Source organism: Falco cherrug, chromosome 13 (assembly GCF_023634085.1).
Source record: "Falco cherrug isolate bFalChe1 chromosome 13, bFalChe1.pri, whole genome shotgun sequence".
NCBI classification, from domain to species: domain Eukaryota; kingdom Metazoa; phylum Chordata; class Aves; order Falconiformes; family Falconidae; genus Falco; species Falco cherrug.
In genome coordinates, this window is record NC_073709.1 from 13,807,744 (window position 1) to 13,830,436 (window position 22,693).

A 22,693-nucleotide genomic window follows, 5' to 3' on the forward strand; every position below is an offset into this window, starting at 1 on the left:
ATAAAAATACATTTAATATTATCTAAGGATTTGTAATTGAGAGTTTTCCCAGAATCCCCTGCTTTTTAGCTTTTCTGCATACCTGTGGACTGCAAAAAATGGCTCTGTGCCATAATACACTGTCAAGTTTTAAAATTCTGCTAGCAGGGGTCATCCTGGCCAGAGGATTCTGAATGGGTTTTTTCTGCAGTAAGTCTAAAGTCCGTGCACAATTTACTGTTAAGTGTACACTGTTGGCAGCTACACACCACAATCAGAAAGGAGGTGAGCTGCCAGAGTAGCTGGACTGCTTAGTTTAGAGTATATTCAAGTTTATGAAGTCTATGTCATTACAAGATATTTCCAAAGTAGAAAGTTAGAAATGGGTATGAAGATTTTTTTTTTGTTCTTTTCAATGTAGAAAACAAAAATTTTTTAATGAGTTTTCTTTTAATTATACAACTACAGCCATTCACCATGTGAATAAGCAATACTTGTGCACAGGGTTGTGCAGAGGAGAATGGCTTTGAGAGGAAAGAAGGGGAGTTTATGGCTGCCTTGAGCTTTGTTTTTCAAAATTCCAAATTCTGGATTACATTCAAAATGTTTGTTCACCTTAAGAAATGAGAATAGTATTCATAAGCAACCTTTTCTTCTTTTGCTGAATTGGACAATTATTATCAAAGTCTTGTTACCCATGTATCAGTCTCTGAACATGTCAGCCCTTAACCTTCTTTTAGATGAGCTAAGTAGTTGGAATTCACGGTCTTTCTCATATATGATGTTTATTTTCCAGGTGGCTAACCAGCAGCTCTTGATCTACATGAAAAGTAAACAGTTAAGGTGCAATCTCATGCCAGGACCGTAGCATGGTTATGGAAGAAGGTGAGTCACCAGCTCATCTTGTATCATGGCCTTGTCTTATCTTTCATGCTGTGAGCAGTGGGACTCCTGGAGGACCAATGTTGTCTGCTACTGATTGTTCCTGGCATTCCCTTTCCTGGCTTTTGATCAAAGATTTTGGTACAGGGCTTGTAGGACAAGGAAGATCAGTCATGTCAATTTTTGTTAATCACTGTTGTGACTTTTCTCTGAATTTCTATAATTTATCAGCATCCCTTTTGAGCAGCAGGCACGAACCCTGGACAATATTCTAGCAGTAATTGCTCAGGACTGTGTGTGATGCCATCCTGCTTGATATAGCCTTGGGTATATGCTTGTGTATCCAAGAGCAGCATTGTCTCTTTTAGCAGTGTGTCACATTGGGAGCTCCTGTTCAGCTCACAAAGCAGCATGACTCCAGTATGTTTCCAGCGACCTAAAGCTCATGAAAGAGATCCCTTTTTTTTTCCTAGCTGCAGTTAATCATGAAGGGAAACAAGATTACACTGAGGTCTTTTTAACCATATTTTTTTCCCTGGGGAACAGCTTCATTCCTGTGCCCCAGAAACAAAGACCTTAGGTATGAATTGCTAAATGGCTGAAAAGACCCATTCTCTTTCTTTGTTCGGGCAACTTACAACAGATGCCAGCAAAGGTATTGAAAGAACTTTTGGTATGGGTATGCATTCCTTTGACTGGGTGCTTGCATGCAAGAAAGTTTATATAATTATAATAGTAAGAGCTGATATTTGAATACTATCCTTGGTGCAAACTACAAATTAAAGTTGAACAGGACTACCCTATTCATCCTGCTGCTGATGCTGAGAGCTTCTCCAAAATGCTATTCAAAAGATCAGGGAAAAAAAAGCTAAGAAAAATACAGTATGCAAGCGAGTTGTGGGCCAGGTGTAAAGGGCATGTATATCCCAGCTGCTATAAGATCCCTAATTACTCTAAGATAGTATATTCATGTGACAGAATCTGGCTAAGGTTCTCCATCCTTCTTCCTCATTGCTACTGCTGGCAGCTCCCCAGACTCCTGCTAGGGAAATCCAGTCCTAAGCTCTTGTGTGCTGTATGCCCAGCAGCCTGAACGATAAAGACCAGATCAGGTCATAATCGAGGGACAGAAAGAACTAAGTGAGGAATTTCACAGCCACACACAAGGGTGGTGCTGACAAAGAAGGGATAGAGACAAACAGGATTGTTCAATAGGAAGAGCTCAGTTTACCTGCAAGATCAGCTGCAAGACAAAAAAGGTGGTGAGTGGTAGATCTAAACAAAACAAGCCAGGAGCTGGGCCATAATGTAAGGACGTCAAGCATTGGAACAGGCTGCCGGGGGAAGTGGTTGAATCAGCATCCCTGGTGGTATTTAAAAGATGTGTAGACGTGGTGCTTAGGGACATGACTTAGTGGTGGGCTTGGCAGTGCTGGGTTAACGGTTGGACTTGATGATCTTAAGGGTCTTTTCCGACCTAAATGATTCTATGATGCACCTCCGTAGCAACAAGAAAACAGAGGAAAAGCAGCATGTGCGGGCTTCATTGCTTCATTACAAACTCCCTCGTAGTGCTTTGTACTTGGCAGGCTCCTGGCTCACCTTGTGTGCCAGAGGATTTTCCTGGCTAATGCAGTCTGCTGGCAGATGCTCCCTCACCTCAGACCCAGAGATACCATCTCCCAAACAGCTTGTGTGACTAAGAGAAGGCTGACTATATTATCATTACCATATCCTGAAAAATATAGATAGGGACGATGGTTACAGGAAAAGCTTTCAATGCTGCCATGCTCAGAGGAACAGAGTGCTTTATTGCGTGAGGTTACTTACAGTCAGATTTTTTCCTTAAACTGAGGCTAAAAGAAGAGGCTTACTTCAAACCATCGATCTGTAATACAAAGGTAGGAAAAAGTAAAAAAAAAACAAACCAAAACCCACTGTTGAAAGTGCATTTGGCAAGCGTCCTCTCTAGGGTCTTTGTGGGTTCATGAAGCTGCAGGCCACTGTGTACCCCAGCCGGGGTGTGCACTGGTGGGCGCTCAGAGAGGTTAGGTGTGGCTTTTAGGCCCAGGCTTAGCTGCTGCCTCAGTAGAGACAGCTTTTCCAGGCCAGGATGACAGTACTGCTCTCTTCCTGTCTGTCTGTCCCATTTTTCATGGCACTGGAATATAACATGGTACTAAGGGGATTATGTCAGATCTTCCCCCTTCCTCCTGCCTCCTTCCCACCCTTAAGGTCACTCTGTTAATATTTCTATTGTATACTTTAATTAGCACATTCCTGGCTGCAGGCTACCTTCTGCTGTTCCCGGCCTCTTTAAAACACAGCAGTTTATATAATATATATTATTTTTTAAATGTTAATTGTGCAAGGACCTTTTAGGATTTGTAATGTTTAGCTTGCTGTGACCTTTGCACAGGATCTGCCCATGACATGCACACAGCAAACACTGGCTTGGGACGGCAAGCTGCCAAAACTCCCTGGCCTCTTATTACCTCGCTCCGCTTACAGTTTGTTAGATTTCTGGGGAACCCTACCACGTGTTAATGCAGTGAAACCTTATCTGTATCTGTTCCTTAACACCTATCCTGTGGTGCGCAAACTGAAACTAAAAGGTTGCCTTTGATTGGCATCTGAAGAATTCTGCATTTATGGCACAGCAGAGTCTGAAAATACAGACTCACCCAGCGAACTGGAGCAGAGGTTCCCATTTCGCAGGAGGGCTGCTCAAGAGGGGCTTACATACCCACAGGGGTCACCAGATGACTTCCTGCTGCCATAAACTCTGGAGTCCTACAGCAGCCTTAGCCACACTGGTGGGTGCAGGCATCAGCAAGCCCACTGACCAAGCTCACACCACTTCCATTGCCACCCATGAAAAACTAAAAAGTCAATAACTATCCCTGACCTAAGAGAGATACGGGTGGGGTGTTATCTGTAAAATGAGTACTTACTGAGAGGTATCAATGATAAAGCAATCACGACCATGACATTCTGTGATTCTATGATAATTCCACAGTGTCAACCTAAGCACGCAGTGACAGAGGCGCATCGCGGAGGAGGGTAACCTCTGGCAGGGGAAAGAAGGAAAAGCAATAGTGAGCAGCTGGGAGGGTGCCCAGGAGCTTCAGTCTCTGACCCAGTTCAGCTGCAGATACAGCAACACACCCAGGCAAAGCCTTGTTAACAGCTTTATAAATTTCAGCAATATCTGGGTGTTGTCTGAAGGTTTCCCTTGAGCACGCCCACACAATCTGAGCCTCAGTCAGTACAGCTATAGAATATACAGGAAAAAGAAACAATGCTTCTTTTTAAGAAACAGATATCGGCATCTGAAATAAGTCATTGTGCTTGACTTATCCAAACCAAATTCCTGATGTCTGGAGTTTTGTCTATTAGTGATAGCACGATTAGTTACAATATGCATGAATATACTGTGCGACCATGCAAAACCAAATAGTGCCACAAAGATAATTGTGGTTTAATTAATACAGTCTGCTGCTCCATGCTCCACCAAGTTTTTGATTATTTGTCCATCTTTAAATTTTCAACAAAGCATTCCTGCACAGTCGGATGCCTTCAGAAAAAGAAGAAAAAATGTATCTTCCTTTCCATTTTGGAAGTTTGGCTTGTTTTCAAGCCATTTCATTCAATAAAATATATTTTTTGGTTTATTAATAACACATTTGGCATGTCTATTTTCCAAAAGTTTTTGAGATTCTAAATTTCTGTGAATTTCATAAGTGAAGAACATGAAATATTTTTACATATGGCATAAAAAACTAAAAAGATTTGGAAAACATGTTTTAGTTAAGGACATAAACATGTTTCTAAAATACTAAGTTTAATTCTTAATTTTGGTGAACAATTTCACTTTCATGTCTCAAACTCCAGCTTTTGAAAACATTATCTCTCTCAACTACAAGATGGTACTTTTGCCCACTCACAGCAGTTGATACTGATTTTTTTTTTCCCGGTTATTTGGTGTAAAAGACTAAAAACATATTGTTCTGAGCATTGTGGACAACTTTTCCAGACAGGGAAAACAGAGGGTTTTATGACTTAGGAAAGCAGAGTTCCCAGAGGGCTGGTCTGCTTTTCTTCCACTCTTCCCTTTAGGATTTTCTGAAAACATTTCACTTACTTTTGACTCTGCAGTACATTTATAGCCTCTTATTTTTAGGGGTTCGTGCGTACCTCCCCTGTGCATGTTCCAGCCCTGCCTTCTGCATGCTTTCCCATGCAAACAGAGGTATCGCAGGACACTTGTTTGTGTTCACTCACTCACATGTGACCAAAGATTCAGTGTGGTGGGGGTGCCTGGTTTTGGTTTTCCCCTTCCCAGCTGCTAGGCAGAAATTTGCCTTCTACTTCTAATGGGTTAGACTTGTTCAGTCTTCAGGAGGGAGCAGGGCTGGGGCAGCAGCCATAGCAAGGAGTGGAGCCCTTGGAGATGCTTGCTTCAGCGTGCGGTGTCCCCTCGTGCAGCCAGCAGAGCGGCAGTGAGGCTGGGCTGCAGCCCCTGGCTTCCTCGCCCCACACTGTGTTTCTGTCTCAGTCTGTGCCCGTGTGGGCGAGGGGGCAGGAGCTTCAAGGAGCCAGATTATCTCTGCCCACCAGCTCCCAGGGGTACCCTCCAGTCAGCAGCCTGTGCTCTCCCATAATTTCCCAAGGCAAAAGCTAAGCAGAAGCAGTACGGAAAGGTCTGAAAGGGCAAGACATGCTTTTGTCTGCTCCCTTGCTATCCTGAACAGCTGGGTTAGAGCCCCACACAACCCAGGGCCATGAATGGCAATATTAACTTTAAAAAGAAAGTCCTATTTTTGATTGGCTGTGCCAGCTGTTTGATGGCACAACTTTACAGCAACTCAGAATTTCTTTGTAAAGAGGGAATCATTACAAAATAGGGAACAACAATATTCTGTGAAGACTGACATTTAAACTGGGATAGCCAAATTTACCTTCTAGTTGCACATAAATTAATAATCTAATTTTGAAAGGAAGTCAGAACCTAGCAGCTGCTTGTGACTTCCTTTAAACTGTTTTTGAAAGAGTCAGGTTATGTTTTTTCTGAGTATTTGGATGCATGTGCTATAAAAAATTGAGAGCCTATTCTTAGAATATATTCTGTTCATTGCTGATTTTTTTTTAACTGGTAAACATATAAATCCCTTAAAACTTAAACCACATAAAAAGTATTTTGTACTCAAAAAAGGGGTCCAGTGTATATTTCTTGTTCAGCATGAGCTGTGATAAGATTAATTGTCAAGTAACTGTATGCCAGTATTTAATGTGTTTTTTTAAGCTGATAAAGTGCCCTGTCAGACTAAACTCTCTAATATTTGGTGTTTTCTAAAGAGTTATTTAAGTGTGTTGTCTCTAATGTCTCTAATTGTTTAAGCCTTGATTCCATGCTTTTAAAATGTTTTGTTAAGGCTGTGTTACTTAAATGTTTTGTTAAGGCTAAAGCTTAGTTATTTAACTGATAAATGTGTTAGTCTGCTCAATAATTCTTAAACATCACACCTTTGTTAGTGGTTTAAGGCAAGCGCACTGTCTACACCCCTGTAAAGGAAATTAATGTTTTATATTAACAATTCCAGGTGTTAGGAAGTACACTGGATATGTAGTCTTTCTCTCATATCCAGAACTGGGATCTTCTAATACAGAGTCCTGTATTAACATAACAGTTGTTATTAATTCATAGGTGATGTGCTAATAGACTTGTAGTTAACTCAGCATACCTGTTATCCACTGAGAAAAAGCCCCGAAGTTTACTAAGATAGGAAGAAACTTCTCACAGCAAAAGCGGGAAGTCAGTATAAAGTGGTGATGGATAAACAGGCTGGAGATTAAAAAAGGGTGGCAGCCTTACAAAGAAGTGGTGAGGCAAAACTCTAGCAGCTATGAAAATGAAGCTTGATCTATCTCTGCACCATGGGTGACAGGGTTGCTCCTAACAGAGGACTGCACTGTTGGCCCATCTGACCCTGGGGTCTTGCCTCACTGTCCATTTTGTTGTCATGTAATGAGAAGGGCTTGGCTTCCTGTTCTACTAAGCTTTCACCTACCTGGGCGTGGTAATCGGAACTAGACTATAAATCTCTGAATGTTTCCAGTACAGGGCAGGAACATGGACAAACGTCTATGTGGAAAAACGTTAAGACTGCAAAGTTCAGGCAGCTTTGTATTCCAGCTCCCCACATTCAAAGGGTGCTTAATGGATGCTTAGGGTTTTTTTCTGGATCAAAAGTTGAGTGTACAAGGTGGAGAGTGTCCCCTGCTCTCCTCCTTCCCTGAATGCGTTTTCCCTCACTGTCCTGGAAGTTTCTGCAGTGTGTCCTCTCCTCCTTACACAGTCTCCCTCTCCCCTTTGCCTTCCCTCTGACCCCACGCACTGGCCTTTCCAAGGCAGTGTGTCTCCCTCCTCTTTATTTCTGCTTCTGGTCATGTAGGAGCCGGCTGTGTTTGGGTGTAGTGGATGTGCTATGCCCCAGGGCTGTGGCAGGAGGGTGCTGAGCCCCTGTGCCCAAAGCACAACGAGCTGTGGGAACCCTGTGGGGCCTTCAGGCCCATAAATGACTGCACATCTGAAGTCCGCTGTGGCTAATTAAACCCTTTTCCAGCACACCAGAGGAAAAAACCAAGTAATATCCGTTAGCCTCATGCCACCCAAACTGCAGCATGCATTGGAAAGTCCAGTTTCAGCCTCACTTTCCTTGACTTTTCCCCTGTGTAAAATGGGGGTGCAGCTGTGCCAGTGGCTGAAGTCTATAAATGAAAAGTGTTGCATAGGTGTGAGTATTATTAGCTGCTTAACAGAACTAGACAGCATTAAAAATGAACCTGAGGCAGACAGTGAGCCACAGCAGTGTCAGTTTAAACCCAGATAGCTGAAGGTTTTGCTGAAAACTACTGAATTGCAAGGGAAAAAATAATTGCTGTAGCATTCCTGTAACTCTGTCAAAGGCTTCTGTCTGGCTAACTCAAATGCAGCTTCTCTTAGAGCCTTGCAGAGAGATTTCCTGATGGGCTAGTAAGGCCTATTATACTACTGGCAGCTCTGTGCTCAGTCCAATTGCCCCAAACAGGTGCTTTCCTTGGGTTGAGATGGCAAGGTCAGTTTTGGACACCAGGAAAGCAGAGGGATGACTTCCTGTCCACAAATAAGCTTAGAATGAACATGTCACTAAAATCTTTCTGTCTTACAACTGCTCACTGAGGAGTGGCTGTATGCAAAGGTGGCTGGACTGTGATCCCTGTAGTGTTATGGAGGGAAAACCTCTGAGACTAATCTGGGAAAACCTTTGGGGTTTTCTGAGTGAACTTCTCTGGGGTGAGGAGCACCAGGAGGTGTGTGGTTATTTAGCACATATTGCAGCTGCACCCAGCACAGGGAGTTGTTTTCTAACAAGGACAAATGGGGGGGGGGGGGGGGAAGGGGGGAGAGGTTCTCCCCTACTTTACACTGTTATTTTTTGATACAGTCCCCTAACCTCTTTTCCTCTGACTCTGTAACACCTCATAAAACAAAGAGCTTGGTTGAATTGGTGGCTTATAACAATAAAACCGGTATACGCAACTTGGAATTATTTTTAGAAAGCCTGTTTGTTTGTTTGTTTGTTTCTGCTTTAGTGTTTCACCTGCAGCTTCTGAATCCACAGGCTACCACAGTTTCCACTGAATTTCAGAGTTTTGGCCCAAAGTGCCAGTAAGTAAGCTGTGCCTAAGCTTTAATGTGAAGATTATTTTTTTTTTTACAGTATTATAAGTAACAGCTATATTCAGAAATAATATACTGAATACTTTTCTACAGTACCTGGAGAGGTAATATTGTACCAAAAATCTATACTGATTTTTCCTAAAGAACTTGGAAACAAAACAGTGTAGCCATTGTATTTCAAACATTAGAGCAATTGTTCAGTATATGTGGTGCAACCCTAAATTTCTATGTCAGAACGTGGTGCCAGCTCTGAGTCTCTGTAAATTACGGTACTGTAGGCATGCGCATGTTTAAACAAGTGCTTTCCTATCTCCAGGTTATATAGTCATATTTATGTATATGATTTGGAAAAGCCAGACAACACTCTGAAGTGATAAAAGGGAACCTAAAACATGTGCTCATTTTCCACAACATTGTACTTTTAAAACAAAGCAAAACCTGTTATGGAGCTTGGCTTTTTCCTCTAAGTATATTGGCATTTGTTATATATAAATCCTAATGATGTTTATTCTTGTATACCATAAAACCTGTAAGTAGAACAAAGAGACCTAGTAAAACAAATACAGATAAACAAAGAATAATTCATTGCCTGCACTTGAAAGTGTTTTGTGCTATAGTTTGTGTTACTCCAGTATACTCATAAACCTGTGACTAAGCATCTTTAAATTACACATTTAGGCAGCCACAATTTTAGTGTAGCTCCTTTTAGATTCAACAGGCTACCTAGTGGCTTAACCTGCTACTGAAGGTCAGGAGAATGTAATTGATCTTCCACAATGCCTAGACATCACCAGCTATGCTTCTGGAGATATCCTGGAAAATGAAACTGTGAAAACATTCCAAGTGCTTCAGTGGGATTATTGTCTGTGACAAGATCCTCTTGGACAATACACAGACCTTTGTGCACGTATCGCCATAATACCCAATAAAAATCAAAGTTTGCCCTTGGGACCACTCTGCTTGCTGTGCACAGTATTTCAGATGGGCTGGTAATATGTGGAATCAGCACCATCAGTGACAAAAACTAACTCAGGGCTTGTCACCCACATTCTCAGTTTAAGCATTCGTTGTTCTTTTGAATGTGTTATTTTCTTACTGTTGAAGAAAGGTTTCCCATGTACCACACATAACACCTAGCCCTGGAAGATGCTAATCACTGTGCTGTATTTCCCTGTTTGGCCAAAACAGGTTATCCTCTGAGACACTATTTCTGTTTTTTTTAAGTCACCAAAGTAAAAACATTTTCTAATTTATTGTTTTTACTTGAATCACCCTATGGGAACAATGGTTGTATAGAATAGTTAAGACACTGCGCAAGATTAATTGATTACAGGATCAGGCAGTATGCTCAAAGAGCATTAGCTTTTCCCAAGATAAGAATCTTACTTCAAATTACAAGTGGACTGTATCAGGCGGCGCTAGCCCTTGAACCCAGGCTTGGTGTCCACTGCCACACTGCTGCTCATTTGAGTCTAAGCCTTATGCACTGGAGTCCCATGAAGAATAATCACATGCAAACAACATAATTTCCTAATGCAATCACATCCTATTGATGTGATTGATAGTATAAGAAAAGAAGAGCATCTCCCTGACTGAAAAACATTAGGAAGACTGGTGGCTGCTTTAGAAGTAATCAGTATGAGAAACCTAAAAGGTAAGCATGTTGTTTTAATTAGAGATCCAGACCTAGGAAAACAGCAAGAGGAATGGGAATGTGAAAAAAACTGGAAAAGGAAAGGGGCAAAAAGTTTTGTTTGTAACTGCAAAGGGCTTTTATTCTTGTTAGTATTAGAGGTTATTCTTTTTGGCTATAAAGGATAACTTGGGTTACGCTGATCTTACATCACTGAGACAAGGAGCTGGACAGATTCTGCACAAGAGAAGCATGTGACTCATGGAAAGAGTAACTAGTGAGGAACTTGCTTGACTTGAACTCTTGCTTATAGGGATTTTATTTACCCCTGGGGAAGGGTGAAATTTTCCAGTTTGGCATAGAGCTAAACTACTTTACCAGCAGGAGAGAACTTGAAGCCTCCGTCGCTGAGAAGATAAGCTTTCATGATACAGGATAAAGACTAATGTACTGAATATTATTGCACAGCAAGAGAGGAAAAAGATGCCTTAAAGCATGTTTCTTTTAACTGTGAAAACTAGCTAATGCAGTATTCAACACATATGTGGTACTTAACTAGGTGATCACATTGACTCTTCTTCAATACACAAGACAAACCATCATACATTTCTTTACAGCAGACACCAAAAATAAAGAAAAATGCTCCCTGCTTTGAGGAATTGAGGATCCCTAGTAGCTCTTTCAACAACATGATACCCATATTCTCATTCACAAAAAGCTCCGTTACAGAATTGAGTCAAAACTAAGATTTGTTCCTAATGTGAATAATAAGCCATCTGCCTGGTGACAACACAATAGGCGTGTAAAAAAAAAACGTGCTGTAGAAACATTTGTAAAAAGTTACGCTCAAGAAAATTACTTACTAAAGAGGTTTAGTTTAAAAGCAAATTCAGCCTCAGCTCATCTGTACCAACATGTTTTAAAAGAAAGGGGAAAAAACCTGCTTCCCTAACGTGCTGATCAGAGCTCTTAATGGCAGTCTAAAACATGCATAAGTTAAGCAAAACTCCCTAGTTTTGCCAGACCAGGGCAGAACTTAATCCTCAGGCACTGTCTGCCTGAAAACTCGAAGATCACAGAGCGTAAGAAAGATGAGATGAGATTTGGATGCAGATTCCAAACAAACACTTTTAATACATTAGTTATGAATGTGGATTGTTGGGGTTTTTTTAATTTTTAAAAAGCTTACATCAACTTATGAGGAAATATTTAAATTGCTGTTGTGAATCTTTTGTTCACAGTAACTATTTTTATAGGTTTGTAAAAAACCTTTGTTCTACCTAATTGTGTTGTCGAATCACCTAGATCCTCTCTGCAATAAAAAAAAATCTTTCAGAAGGAAAAAAACCCACCTCATTTTAAAACTAATAAAACATAATAGCAGGTAGTAGGAGTTAAAGTTCAATTTATCAGTTCTGTCTTTGAGCAGAGCCAAATCATTTAGTAGAAATCTATTCTAATCTTCAAAAGTTACATGATAACATAGATTACAAGAGAAAACTGAAGAACTGTATGATTGTGGCTTCCAAAAGCTGCTTTAAATAATGAAACACTGAGGTTGCAAATGTAAGTATTTGATGAACTGAACTGTAAAGAATCACAAAAAATTCCCACAGACCCTGAGGACATTATGTAGTGTATCTTAAGCAAAACTGGCAAACACTCAAAAAACCCACTGGTGTGTTTGCCAGTCAGTGCTAAGGACTTACATATGGTCTTTGTTCAGGTTCTCTCAACTGGAGAGGATTTCTCTCAATTTGAGTAGTTGGCGGTCATAATTCCTGCTTTTCATAATTGCAGTTGCCTTTAAATCAACTCTGCTTGAAAAACTCCTGCAAAAGGGACCTGGATGGAAATCATCAAACTTAACCATCCTGAAGAAGAATCCCAATCCTTGTCAGCCCTGGCTACAGCCCCACAGAAAATTAAGGGGCAACACAGATGAATTCAGCTTAGAAGGAGATAGGAATTACTTGATCTTAGCTCAGAGGTGGCCATTGATGTGCTTTGAATAGGAATAGACGAGAAGCTTCGGTACAGAGGTAGATCATTCTTTTTGTCTTCTGATTACATCTTTTCAGTTCAAGATTGTACATACTCTGATAGGTCAAGACTGTGGTCCTTGAAAATGCTATGCTTGTTTTGAAAGAAAAGGATAGAAATCTGCATTTTTTATTTCTGAAAATTTTAAACTTTACTATGAACAAAGCTAGCAATTTCATCTACACATAGATCCTGAATCTAGAGAATTTTCTGTATTTTCTGTGTGCTGCTGACTAGAAGTCAACACAAGTAAAATGAGAAAAAGAAGAAAAGGCTACATGAGCTGAAACTTATTGCTACAAATGCTTGCCTTCCTGGATGACTCTAGTCTGGACGAATAATGGCTCTACGCTTTACACCCCAGCTACATGTGATTCAAACAAGAATCTAACTCACAGACAGACTGGTTAGCACTGAGGCGCATCTTCAGATTATTTCCAGATACGAATACAGATGCACATAGCTAAAAGACTCTGTGCATGTTGTTCCTATCTGCTGCATGTGATATTATGTTGCCCTGCCAATCTGTGTATGCTAATAAATCACCCTGCAGATGTGTAGTGGGAGCATCTGCTTTTGTGTGCAAAAGGTTTCTGAAGAGACCATCAGCACGCCTCTGCAGAGACACTGCCTGTGCCGGAGAGCGGAGCCCCACTGGGAGAAGTGAGTGCCTGAGTGAAGGAAGGAGTGAAAGGCTGCCCCTCAGGTGGGCTCCCTTTGCCAGCAATGAGGAGCTGCGGTTGCGTGACTCACCGGCTGGCCGTCACGGGAATGTCTGAGAGCAGGACGATGTCGTGGGCATGCTGTGGACAGACCACAAGCTGTGCACTGTTTAGATTAATCTGCTACTGCTTTAGGAAAGCATGGCAAATTATGATGGCAAGCTTAAAACAATCTGACAATTATAGAGACTTATTTTAAATACAGCTCTTAAGGGAGGATACAAATTTATGATTTTTATGATCATTCTTTGTTTAGGCTCGCTGTCCTGAGCCCAGCTCTGACCAACAGGAATGGAAAGAGGATCTGGTGATGTGACAGACTCTGAGGCAGGTTAAAGCTATTGTACAGAATACTCTACCCTCACGTAGGAGCTTCAATCTAGATACCAGCAAAATCAGTAGGAAGCCTTTCCATTGATTGCAGCTCACTGAGATCAAAGCCTTTTGAGAAAAAAAACATATCTACTTGTTTATGCCCCTGTGCCACCATTTTGTGGAGGGTGGTGGTCTGTTTTTGGATCACAGTCCTTGCTGAGAACTGCTAGGCAGGTTCTTGCCCCATTCTCCTTCTTGTATCCCAGGAAGACCATCCTGGAGCTCAGCTTCTCACTGCTGTCCCTTTGTGCAGTAATGCAACAGCATCAGAGCTACTGCTGGGCATACTTAGTCTACCTCAGAAAAAAAAACCCTTAATTAGGAATCAGATGTGAACTAGTATGATAAGGACAAATCAAGTCACTGGCCTCCTCTGACCTCCACATGCCTGTTTTGTTCAGGATCTTGCAAGCTATTTGGGAAAGCTACAGCTCATCTGCTTTGGGAGTAGTCACATCACTTTGATTTGGCTACTTACAAACCATGTTTTAATTACCTGGTGGTGTCAGCCCCTACCAGGCCCTTCTTGGCTAAGTCCTTTGCTATAAGACCAGACCGAATTTCTGTTTTCTAAATACAGGTGAGGCTTGTTGCTGGGCTGGCGTGTCTCTCTACAGTACTCTTGTGTTACAACCTGCTTGGTGGTAATATCAGTTCAGGCTGTGCCTGGTGTCGCGTTTGAGCCCAGATGTTTAGCCTTTTTCTGGGGTCTACTTCATCCCTTCTGGCATGTCCTAGCTCTTCCAGTTCTCAAGCTCCTTCCCACCTGCAGCCTACACCAGGAAGCCTTGTACATTATTGCCCTGCAGGCTTACTTTCTTGCAAGTGGTTTCTGTCCCACCCAAACTGGGCATGAACTGTGCCTGTTTCTACCTGAGGCTGCTCATTAGGCATGATGCCACACCTCATCACAGACTCACATGATAACTGAGAGTAGAGGGGACCTCAGAGGTCCTCTGGCTCAGATTAGGGTCAGCACTCAAGCACCCTGATGCAAAACACAGACACACTGCAGACTGACATTAAACACCTCTGCAGACACCTTTTGCTATTGGAGAAAAAGTGGTGGAAATGAAAGCCCAGCATTTTCTCCCTACCTACTTTTTTTTAAAAAAAAAGCTTGTAATTTTCATTTCATCACCTTCTACCGCAAACCTTGAAAGAGCAGCAGACAGAGGACCTATACACATACTCCCAACCTCTAACATTGGTGTGGCTGGGAGCTGCTCCAAACGCATCATTAGAGGTAGTAGTCTGCCCTTTTTTTAATCCAGAGAGCCAGGATCTGCTGCTCTGTGTGCCCTGCTGGTCTTCAAACAATTGGTCACCCTGACAGTCAAGCTCAGGTACTACTTTCTAGCACAACAGTCTAAGCAGGGCTGGGTTTCTCTCTTTGTGACATGGAAAGCAAGGTTAAGGCGGACAGTAAATACCCAAGCTTCTCACCCAGCATCATCCCAAGCTGTCGGTGGGGGAGACCAAGCGCAGGCAAGGGGATCAAAACATTACCTTTAACGTTATTAAGCAGCTGCTTCAGGGGTAATCATGGCTGGTGTTCCCCTGAGCTGTGGCTCCTCTTTCCATAGTCTCATACCACTTCTGTCTGCTTTTCTTCCACTTATGCTGGTGGGCTGGTCTTCCTGGATTATATATAATTATGAAAACTTTAAGATGTTTTTCAATGTTAATTCAAGTCAGGAGGGGCTTTATCTTACACAGACACCTTTTCCTTCAGCTTTCATAAGTCTGAGCAGCACACAGTGCAACAGTGAAAAATCAGGATCCACCTCTGAAGTTTATTTCTGTAGAGGTTAGTATTCTTGGCATATGACATAGCCATGCTGTGAGAGTTTTCAAATATTAGTTATAATATTTACTTTGCTTTTGTGAAGAATGTGTTAGTTTAAACATGTCTTCTCCTAAGGTAAAGTGAAATAATTAAATTATTTTCTCGTTTTTGTGGTCCTTTCCACCTAATTTCCTCTGCAATTTGTTTATTTTCAGTGTACATGGGATTGTACAAAGAAAAAAGCAATTGCAAGGAATAGTGTAATTAAAAAGTTCAATGGATATTTTAATTGTTTTGTAGACAAGATATATTTATTTCCTTGAGGGGAAGAATAATTGCAACAGCACAATGTGAAGAGTTTCATATCTTGGAAAAATATCTTGTATTTCAGAATAAGTTATTTTATGTACGTGAAAATAACTGTGAAACTGCCAAATATTCTAGTAGAATTTTGTGCTAGTTCAGGAAAATGGAATTCAAGACTATGCAAATCCACACAGCTTCTTTTACTATGACAGTTATGTCAGCAACTTGAAAAGAAGCCAGCTCTGTATTTTGTTGGATATGGCAGTGGTCAGTAGTGATAGACTAGCATTAGACTTTTGCCAAATGGATCCAACTTTCAGTGTGACAATGCAAAAAGAAAAAAAAAAAAAAAAAAAAAAGCCTTTAAGATGATCTCATTTGGTAGTAGTCTGAGGGGAAGTGAGGACCATTACCCTGGCTATCAATAGTGTGTCATCTTTTCCCATCCAGACTTGTAGCTCTAGACTGTCTGCATGCTAACCTGACTGCTTCAGACACCCAGTGCCACGCAGGACACATATTGCTCCAAGATACAAATTCATATATGGACCAAGCTCTAAGTCTTATCATAAAATGCCTTCATCCCTGAAAAGGTAGTCTGCTTCAGGACTGTCTGACTCCAGTCAGAAAAGCTGGTATGATTTATCTGCTGGTACATGGTATAATGCCTAATGCAACAGAGCCCTGATCGCAGTGGCAATAACGGTACCTTGGGAGGTGATGACTTCTTTCAGAGGAGGTGCTGGTGAAGGTGCTACAAAGATGCATTCATGTTAGCAAATCCATGGAGGGTGAGGCAGAAGGTTGTTTACCCAAGGTAATGTAGTGTGAGTCTGGAAACACGGAAACATGCCAAGGTTGATCATTACAGACCTCCAAGTCACAAAGGCAGGCCACCAGTAGTGAATGGGTTCAGCAAAGCTAAGCCACTTTCTTCCAAGCCTCATACATCTGTCCAGACCTAGTCTGACATTATCTGAGTTCCTTGGAAGTGAATGTAACTGCTTACATGAATAAAGCCAGCAGCGCTTGGCTTTTTGTGAAACATTATTAATCATATTTATACTGTGGTAACACTCAGGAACGGTTGAGGCCTCAGGATATTGGTTGCGAACTGTAGTTACAGTTTCTGCCTGAAGAAACAAACAACAGTCATGATTGGAAGGTACAGTTCTGTTCAAAAAATACTGTGTATTCAAAAAATAACATTGACACGGTCTTACTCTGCAAATCTACTTCATGTATGTATTCAGACACATGTGCTATATACTTCAGTGACATAATAAAGGCCAATTACTTCTTTTCCCTACTCTGATGACAATGGAATTAAGCTGTTCTCTTTTGTTCAAAAGAAATACCTTCTAAATTAGAGTCATGTTACTTGTACAAAGCCACGGCTAAAGGTATAATCTAGGCTGCAAAATACAGGGGGAGGGGAGTTGCAGATACTTGTATGGTACAGAAAAGGAAAACAGGAGATACAGGTCTCCAGCTGATTCTCAGCTTACAAGAAATTAGAGACCGCTTTTCCTCCTTTAGCTCAGAAGAAGTTTGGAGTAATATTATTTAAGCTAACGGAGCTACACTATTGTAAAAGTGCTCTTCTATATCCCAAACTGGGGCTGAACACAGTATTCAACCTTGTCAAACTCCAGTACATAAACTGTGAGCTTCCAGCCCAGCTTTCCTTGCAGGCTAAGGCTTGCTGCCTGGTGGATCTGCAAGACCACGAGGGCCACTCACCGGCCCTGTAGCCCAACGCATCGGGCATTGCTGACCATTCAACTTACTGCCTGGCGAACCTGGACCCTGGGTCGCAGGGAGATACTGTGGCCCTGCTGCATAAGGAAGGCTGAGTCATCACCCGTGCTCAGATGACTTCACCCTCAACGTAACGTACATCTTCCCTGAAGCGTCCTGCGAAGGTCCCTGCTTTGCCCTGCGAGCCTGTGCACCAGGCACATTCTCCACGTGACACAGGGCCACAGTCCTGTCCCCTTCATTTGCTGAAAAAGAACTGTGAAGGTCTGAGCACTGTCAACTTCGACAGCTCAAAACCAACCATCCTCTCTCACGCAGCTCATGGGACTGGCCCCAAAGCCATGAGACTTGAAGAAAAACATACATGGCAGTTGAGTTCTTGCTTTCATTTCGGTTTGAATAACGCTATTTTGATCCTTGTTGCAGATACATTCTCAAGCTGGCTTCTCCCCTTGTCTGTTAAGGCTTTAACCCTTGAAGCAATCCTGCCGTCTCATCTGGCACCAGGTTTGCCTCCCGCATCTGTCCTGCTCCCAGTCTTCCAGCCAATTCCACCCTTCTCAGCCTCAGCTATGCCCTTGCAGCAGAGCGCCCAGATGGCTGCCCCTCTGGTGGGAGGTATGCAGACCAATTTCTGTAAGTTTCCCTATGTTCACCCTTTAGTCACAAACCACGGGGGGAAAGGAACAGAGACTGCCTGAATTGCTTTCCCAACCCTTCTTTAAGAGATTGGTGTGCCTAGCAGGTGCTGTGAGATACTAACTTCTGTTTGTAACTGCAAACTCGGTGTCTTTTCCACAGGAGATAGAGAGGCAGCCAGAGCAGGTTTCTCATGAGCAGTGATACCATTTGCTAGAGGATCCTCAGGAACTTTAGTAGCCACCTGGCTTGTTTTCAAAGGCTAACATCTAGCTGTTTGGTGCTGGACAGATGTGCTTTTTTGTCCTGTAGAATCAGGGACTTCTACATGTGAAGACATTTTGAGGTGAGCTTTAGACTGGGTGGTGATTCACTGAAGTTCTCTTTTAGCTGTTAAAACTTCTACAGCCAACCCAGCATGTTATTGCAGCCAAACCAGTTCCCTAACACCCAGGACCCTCCAGATCTGGGGAAGTAGGGAGGGGGGAGTGACCAAAACCAGACAAACAGAAAAGAAAAGTGTGGATTTCCTTGTTAGAGGAAAAAAGAGAACACTGAAAGTCAGATCTACCATGTAAATTTGTGAGGCGTACTTGACCTCAACCAATTAATCTCGGATAACATTTTTTCAAGAATGTTTTTAAACCTCGATCATTATATGCGAGGCATTCACCTCTGTGATACATTTCCCTTGAGGTTCCTTACCTTTTGCTGTGCAGTAGCCAGTAACGCACCACGTTTGCCCCCTGCTCGACATGACTTAAACCCCACATTTCTTAAAAGCAACTGTCTTCTGCTGTGGAATGATGCAGTTTTTGCCCTCTGTTCAACAAACCCAGCCACACACGTAGTTGTGATCTCATTCTGGAAAACTTCTGAAGGACAGCGGCCTTGTGCAGAGCAACAGTCCCGAGTACCACATCAGCTTCTCTCTGCTTACTCAGTCCTCACCCCACCTCTCTGGTTTCAAGGTATTTTTCATTCCCTAAACACTGTAAAAACACTTAGCATACTCAGGATTGACAATAATTAGCCTTCAGAAGGCTGAACCGTTCAGTCACTGAGAATGCCTTCCGAGTTAAAAAAACAACAGACATGGATGCTTGCTAAGAGAGGCGGCAGTGGTCTCACAGTTAACTTCCTAGTTATCTTCAAGCTGGGGCTCCTTTCAGGCTTTCTCTGTTTTTTGTCTGAACCACCACAGAGTTTCCTACTAGTTTAACCACTGTGGATTTAGAATCCCCCGATGCTACTGGCATTTTCTTTTTCAAGCACTGGGTTTCAATTCAGAGCACTGGAGGCACAGGAGCAGAAGCCTGTAACATCGACGTGGCTCCCTTACACTGTGACTATAGAAAGCTCCAAACTCTCATCTATTTAAAACATCTATTTATTTTTGAGCAGTTTTAAATAGATGAGAACTAAGGAGGAAGGGACCGTTGTGCTCCTAACACTGGCTCTTGCCTGGAATCCTGTCAATGTAAAACTCTCCTGCTCCCCGTGCCGGCTGTGTAGCTGTGCCAAGAGATTTAAGAAGAAAATCTCATCAGTTTGGAGCCAGGGTCAGTGTCCTTAAAGCTCTGGAAAAGAGCAGAGGAGAACACAGGGAGGAGGACCTGGATTCCAAGCTATTGGATTTGCAAACTGATTCTCCACAAAGTTTCTTGGAAAGAACTCGGACACATCAGCTTGAGAGTATTTTAAAAGATGTAATCTTCAGGTTTATCTTGTGAACTTTGGGTTTTTCCCTTTATTTACAATGCTAAAGGGCGACATCGATGAGGACGCACTGGAGAAGAACGCAGGCAGTTTTGCTTATGTATTAATTCTAAGCGTACAATTGTGGTTTGTGTTTTGTTCTTTAGAAACACATACTCCTTGACAAACACAAAGAAAAACACGAAGGAATATGGTCCCTGATCCTGCTAGGATTGCTGCTAAGAGCAATCTCAAACCTGCGGCTCCCACCAGGCAGAGGCCGAGGCAGGCGCTTACCTTTAACGCGTGGAAGTGCTTCCGCTGAGTTCCTGCCTACAGAGTGAAACAGGTATATAGGCGTTTGGGGGTTTACAGCCATACCTCCATTAAACGCTCAGCGGCTGCAAGAGCGGAGGTACGCGACCCCCGCCGCGCGGGACCGCTGCGCTCGCTGTGCCGCAGGCAGGCGGCCGGTCAGCGCCCCGGGGGTCGCCGCAGGCTGCGGGCGGCCGCTCCCCGGCCCCGGCCTGTCACCTGGCCCCAGCCCCCCGCCTGTCACCTGGCCCCGGCCCCGGCCCCCCGCCTGTTACCTGGCCCCGGCCGCGGCCCCCCGCCCCGGGAGCGCCGCCTGACGTCACGGCGGCCCCAGGCTGGCTGCGCGGGGCCGGGGCACCCCGTCCGCCCCCTCCCCCCCCCCGCACACGCGGAGGAACTCTTTTAAAAAGAGGGTGGTGTTTTGTGTGTTTCTGGGGTTTTGTTGTTGTTGCTTTTTTTTTTTTTTTTTTTTTTTTTTTTTCCGGCCCGCACTGGCTTAAGGAGCGTTTCTTACACACGCACGCAGACCGCTGGCAGCTCCGGCAACCGACACATCTGCTCTCCATTGCGACCACCCCCCTCCAGCAAACACCCTTCCCCTGCTGCTGCTCCTCCTCCCTTCCCGCTCCGGCTCCGCTCGCACCCGCCGCTTCCTTTCTTCCAACGATGTTTTCCTGCTCCACGGGGCGACGTGTTTGCTGAACTTTCCTAACAGTTTGGGGGGCGGGTGGGAGGAACCTGAGGTTTTTTTTCCTTCCCCCCCCCCCGCCCCGGAGCAGGTCGGGGGCAGCGAGCGGAGGAAGGATCCGCACGCCGGGCGCAGGTCGCGCACACACACACACTCGCTCACTCTTCCTTCGGCGGGGAGGAAACCCTTGCACCGGGGGTCCACCAAGCTCGCCGGCTGCAGGGGCTCCGCTGTGGAAATGGCTCGGATCAGACGGGGCTTCCTCCTCCTCCTCCTCGCTGCCTGTGCACTTTTGTCACCAGCGCTCGCTGCCTCCGAAAAGGGCAGGCTGAGGGGGATCACGTACGTCCTGCAGCCCGGCCGGGGGGGCTCCTCTGGCAGCCGGCATCAGCGCCCGGTGCTGTTCGGCGGGGAGCAGCAGCAGCAGCAGCGCACGTTTAACGTACAGCTCAACACGCGCTACGGCGGCGGCACTCTGGAGCGGACCCGGCGGATGAGCAAGCCGGGCGGCGCGGGCGTCCAGCTCCGCTTGGGGCCCGCCGGGCAGGTCCACCCCAACGCCGCCGCTCACGCCGCCTCCTTCGCCAAGCCGGCCCGCTTCGGCCCCCGGCCCAAGCCGCCGCCGGGCCCCCACGGCAACAGCAGCGCCGCCCTGCCCCTCCGCCAGAAGCACCAGCTGCCGCCGCTGCCGGGGTAAGGCGCCCGCCCGCCGCGCCCCGCGCGTCCCCCGCCACCCCGCACGGCTGGGGCGGCCGCGCCGCCCGCCCGCCGCCTCCCTGCACCGCCCCGAGCATCTTCGCCGCGCCCGTTGGTCGCTCCCCGCGGCGGGGGCCGGGGCAGCCCGCCAGAGCCCGGCGCGGCGGTACCTGCCCGCCCGCCGCTCCTTTGCCGCCTCCACGCGGCACCTGAGCCTCGCGCGTGGCCAGCCCCCCCCGCGCGCCTCGGCGGCTCCCGCGCCCGGGCTGAGGCGTCGAGCGCGCGAGGAGCCCGCCACCGCCCCCCTCGCGGCCCCGGCTCGCGCCTCGGTCGTTCGCGCCCCTGAGGGAAGCGCGGGGGGTGCCCGTCGCGCCGCAGCCTCGGCGCCGCCCGCCCTGCCAGCCGGAGCCGTGCCGGGCCAGGAGTTTCCTCGAACGCTCCTCGGGAAGTTTAATTCCTGACGCCCTTTTCTTTCCCGGCCCAGCGCCCACCCTGCAGCCTGGCTAGGGACGGAGCGGGGCTGGCTGCCGCCGGGGGGCCCTGCCGGACCCTCTCCCTCTTTGCTGTTCCCGCAGGGTCAACGTCTGCGGGGGGCAGTGCTGCCACGGCTGGAGCAAGGCCTCGGGCTCCCAGAGGTGCATCAAACGTGAGTAGCTGTGTGGTGTGGGGGGTGTGGGGACACCGCTGCAGCCTGTAGCCGGGGGGACGAGTGGAGACCACCCGGGCACCCGGCAAGGTGGTGGATGCAGGCATCAGCTGTGGGCAAAGAGGTGCTGGCTGAGCTACAGATCCCACCCACGCTGTGTCACCAGCCTGCTTGCTGGAGCCCATCTCCCCCAGCATCGTTGGCACACAGCAGTCATTATGCTTCATCTCTCCTCCCTAAATCCCCCCTTGCTAACCTTCATGAACAGCGGGTGCCTCATATGTTTATTCTTAGCACAGATCGCAGCATTTCTGAAGAGAGCTTTGTGGAGGTTACTTTTGTAGGACCACCCCCCCCACACATGTTAGTGCTTGGGTGTTAGGAGTTTTTTGAAGAGGGGGACTTGATAGGGTGAAGAACCTGCCAGAGGAGCACAGGTGGGGAGCAAGGAATTGCCATCTACCCACGCTGTCCTTTCTCCAGTGCCCCACGTAGTGATCCTGTGATTAGGGCATGGAATTTCTGAAATGTTGAACAAGGTAAAAGCAGTGGGTTTGGAGAAGATCCTGTAGAGGGTCATACCTTTACTGGGATACCTAGAAACATAAAATCTGTGCATAAACTAACACTGAGCCAATGCTATTATACTCAGGTTGGCCTTTCTAATGTGAAAGAAGAAGAATCTCTGCTAATTTAGGCAGGATTCAAGATGACTGCGAATGGCTAAACTGGAGTGATGTTGCCATGACGTCATGGAAGATTGTAATGACATACCTCTTCAGGAAACCCCTTTAGGTA

The 22,693-nt window shown here is 45.2% G+C and overlaps 1 protein-coding gene across 9 annotated transcripts in view; it reads left to right on the plus strand.

Moving 5' to 3' along the window:
- Nucleotides 1–276: 276 nt before the first annotated feature.
- Nucleotides 277–22,693, plus strand: part of LTBP1 (latent transforming growth factor beta binding protein 1) — a 216,759-nt gene continuing 194,342 nt past the window's right edge. For 7 of the 9 annotated variants that reach the window (XM_055726088.1, XM_055726087.1, XM_055726089.1 and 4 more), the window contains exons 1-2: nucleotides 20,415–21,246; nucleotides 21,825–21,895. In XM_055726088.1, the coding sequence (XP_055582063.1) occupies nucleotides 20,792–21,246; nucleotides 21,825–21,895 (526 nt within the window). In that variant the 5' untranslated portion in view covers nucleotides 20,415–20,791. Of the gene's footprint in view, nucleotides 366–775; nucleotides 865–19,717; nucleotides 19,900–20,283; nucleotides 21,247–21,824; nucleotides 21,896–22,693 lie in introns of those variants that run through there. The other 2 variants (XM_055726094.1, XM_055726086.1) reach the window with 2 other exon arrangements.